Source organism: Myotis davidii, unplaced genomic scaffold (assembly GCF_000327345.1).
Source record: "Myotis davidii unplaced genomic scaffold, ASM32734v1 scaffold167, whole genome shotgun sequence".
Classification (NCBI taxonomy): domain Eukaryota; kingdom Metazoa; phylum Chordata; class Mammalia; order Chiroptera; family Vespertilionidae; genus Myotis; species Myotis davidii.
Genome location: NW_006300048.1, coordinates 960,669 through 964,307, shown reverse-complemented (window position 1 = coordinate 964,307; position 3,639 = coordinate 960,669). Strand labels below are relative to the sequence as shown.

Sequence of the window (3,639 nt, the reverse complement as noted above, 5' to 3'; positions counted from 1 at the left end):
TGGCGGCTGGGAACTGGGGACACAGACGGCAGAGACCACCTTTCTGCCCCCTCCACCCCTCCTCCCGCACCCATCTCTGTCCCCCCACCCCCAGGTTTGCTTAGCTCTCCCACCCTTGCCAGAAACCCTCCCTGCACCTCCTCCCCTGGAAATGACTCCCCCACCTCCTCCTGCCCTCCAGTCCCCACAGGACACCCCAATTCCCAGCAGCCTGGGCAGGACGCCTCTGAGCACTGGGGCCTCCAGAGAGTCCCCTGCCTCCATCACTGCCCTCAGCCCTGCTTTTCTTGGTGGCGAGGAGAAAGGTGAGGTGGGGAAGGAAGTGGTGGGACAGAGAGTACTAGGGTGGAGGAATGGCTTCTTATTTCACCATCGTTTCCTCCAGGCTTTCACCCATTGCCCCATACCCCAGGGGAGGGAACAGCAGGCAGGCTTGGCCCAGAGAGCCCCCAGCCAGGCCCAGGAGCAGCGGGACAGGGGAGGGTCATAGGCCCCCCCTGCACCCATAGGCCCAGGCCTCCCTCCTCCCTGCACCCTCCCCACCTGCAGTCTTTGCCTTCCTCAGCTCTTCTTCCCAGACAGGCTGGGCGGCTGCTGACCCTGCCAGCTCTGGCACCCTCTCCTCAGGGCGGCCGCTGCCACCCCAGCTCCCACAGCCATTGAAAACACCAGCTCTGGCACCCTCTCCTCAGGGCGGCCGCTGCCACCCCAGCTCAGACAGAGGGCCATGGCCTGGGAGGCCCAGCACCTGCTGCCCCTTGTCCTGCTGGTGCTCCTGGCCTCAGGTGAGAGCAGAGGCGAGGGGAAGAGGAGGAGGGATGCTAGTGAGGGGGTGTGAGGCCTGTGGGGAGGCAGGGCGAACCCGGGGCGGGGTGGGGGGATGAGGGAGGATGGGAGGTTACTGAGTGAAGCAGAGAGGACTTACTGAGGAGGGGGCCCCTCTCAGCTCTGAGGCAGGCAGGGGGCTCCCTGACCTGAGGGTTTATTCTCAGGCTCCTGGGAACAGCAGCCACTGCTGCTGCGGAAACTGGAAGGGGAAGAAGTCTTCGTAAGGTGCAATTATCGAGTCCAGCGAGGTTGTTAGTCACCAGTCCCAGGCTCGTCCAGGAGCCTGGAAACCCGCGATACGTCATCAGGGATTATCCCGGACAGGGGTACTTCACCGTCACCATGACTGCGCTGGCAGAGGACTCAGGCTTGTATTCCTGTGGACTCTATGAATCTGCCGGGATTGACATTCTTAGAACCATCAGTCTGGCGGTCTTTCGGGGTGAGTCCTTCCCTCTGTGGGTGCTTCTCAGGTCCCTGACCCATAGGAAGCTGATGCTGGAAAGGACCTAATCAGGTCCCCAGCCCGCGTGGCTGAACCCCGGGCCCCTTCCCGAGATCGCCTCTGGTTACAGGCAGAACCAGCGCCAGAACTCAGACTGCCGGCTTCGGTGGGTTCTCCGTTCCTCAGCTCACACACTTCTCCGAACACTTGTTGCTACTCACAGGGCTCCCCACTGACTCCTACCAGTCACCAAGCTGCCTCAGGCTTGCCCAAGCCTGGCTTATGGGACCATTCCGGGCACCCCTCCCCCTGACCCTAATCCCACCTTCTCTCCAAGGGCTGTGCTTGAGGCGGGTCACAGGTCACTGTGTGGGCTCAGGGAATGCGGACAGGCAGGGGACAGACACAGTGAGCAGACATGGTATTCGGGGTGAGGCTGGGAGCTGCAGGGGCCAAGAGCTCAGAGGGCCTGGGTCCCACCCTGTACCCACCCCTGATACATGAGTGATCTTCAGCCTCAGAGTGGGAAGCTTGAGGCTCCTCCTAACCCTGGGCCCCTCCCCCATATGCCTGTGAAAGCTTCAGAGGTGCACAGCCCCCCTACATTTCCCCGTGATGGTCAAGGGTTAAACAGTAACTTCGAGACCCCCGCCCAGTAGCCTAGCCTGCCCAGCTGTTCGGTCAGCTGGGGGCCTGGCGCACACACATTAGCTGCTCGGTCATTCTCTGCCCAAACCTGGGCTCATGCCCACTGCATGCAGGGCACGGGACGAGGCCCTGGAAGGGGAATGGGACCCTGAGACATAAATAAAAGGCTATGATGCAGGGTGTGGGGGGCATAATGGAGGCCTGTTGGATGGAGGCCCAGAGGAGGGCGGCGGGGGTGGGGGGATAGGTGGGGTTGAGCAGGCGGGCAATGAGGGTAGTTGCGTCTATTTCTCTTCTGAAGCCCTCACGCACACCTCGAATGTTACTGCACAAGTCCCATCAACCAGCCAAGGAGGAAAGGAGCTGAGCCTGCCGCCTGCCCTGGCCCTTTCCGAGCCACAGGTGATGGCTATTGTTCTGACTTGCAGATTCGTCCTGAACAAGGGCCTGGTGTTCTCAGTCCTGTTTGTCCTTCTCCGGAAAGCCAGGGCCTCAGGTGAGTGGGGGCCGAGGCCGGGCTTGGGGTGGAAAGGAATGAGGGGACCCAGATGGTGGCTGCAGACAAGAGCTCAGAGGGGCCACGCCCCAGGGGTTCCCCAGAGCTTGCCCCCTGACTTTGCCCCCTTCTTTGCCCAGGAGGCAGGCCCAGCCCCCGGTACCCTGCGAATGGCGCTGGGCTGGGCTCACCAGGACAGGAAGACCTGGGGGTGGGAGCGGCCAGCATGGTTTTGGCTACTTGGAAATCAGTGTTTTCTTCAGAGGAGGGAGGGAGGCTGAAGCCAGGACTAGCATGGATGGATCACCTGCAAATGCTGTCTATTTCTCTCACTCCTCAGGCGAGCCAAACCCAGGGGAGCAGCAAAGTCACCCTTCCAGGAGCTGACGGGCATGCCTTCCTCCCCTAGCAAACATCACATCCTCTCTCTGTTCCCCAAATGAACAAACAAATAAACTGATCTCGCAGGAAAGTAAAAGGCTTCAGAAACTTCTTTTGTGAGGTCTCTGCCCAGCCCCTTTCTTATTGAGAGAAACGTACTGAGCGGGAAGTGTGGGGAGCTGGGAGGAAGGAGACCCACTGAACTAATCAGAGACCAAGAAAATGGCAAACTATCTTTTATAAAAATTAAATACAACAACTGGGGCTCAGAGGATCATCCAGATGAACCTGTGCTTGTTCCCTGGCTGCTGTTCAGACCCGCTCTGCTGGGGCGTGTCTGGCCCTCCGGTGAAGTCCATGGCAAGACCCATCACTCTCCTGGTCATTTTAAATACATTTTATTTTAAAATTAAATTTATTGGGGTGACATTGGTTAATAAAATTATATAGGTTTCATTCTGGTCATTTAAAAAAATAGACAATTTTTAGAGCAGTTTTAGGTTCCCAGCAAAATTAAAGACACAGTACTGTGCCCATATGGTCCTGTCCCCACAGGTGCACAGCCTCCCCACTATCAGCATCAGAGTCCCTGCACACAGTCACCCATGGACACACTTCACCGTTTGTCTGGTTTTATGGAATTTATTTTTTTCCACCTCCATCCCCCAGCTGCACTTCCTACCCGTTGCCCATAGGTATCCTCTTAATGTAGTTAATGCATATGTCCTTTCACTCTACTTTCCATACATGTATTTACATTTGTGCGGGTCCTAGAATGCACATAGAAGTGATTCATGTGCTTTATTTTATACGCATTTCCCTCTGAGCTTCTGGGAATGAC

General features: G+C 57.6%; 1 protein-coding gene across 1 annotated transcript; it reads left to right on the top strand.

Moving 5' to 3' along the window:
* The first annotated feature begins 674 nt into the window (after window positions 1-674).
* LOC107185070 (trem-like transcript 4 protein) lies at window positions 675-2,895 on the top strand. Its single transcript, XM_015572167.1, has 4 exons — window positions 675-785; window positions 1,085-1,270; window positions 2,223-2,417; window positions 2,758-2,895. Exons 1-4 carry the CDS (start codon window positions 728-730, stop codon window positions 2,802-2,804), a joined length of 486 nt encoding a protein of 161 aa, XP_015427653.1. The 5' UTR covers window positions 675-727; the 3' UTR covers window positions 2,805-2,895.
* The last annotated feature ends 744 nt before the right edge of the window (window positions 2,896-3,639 follow it).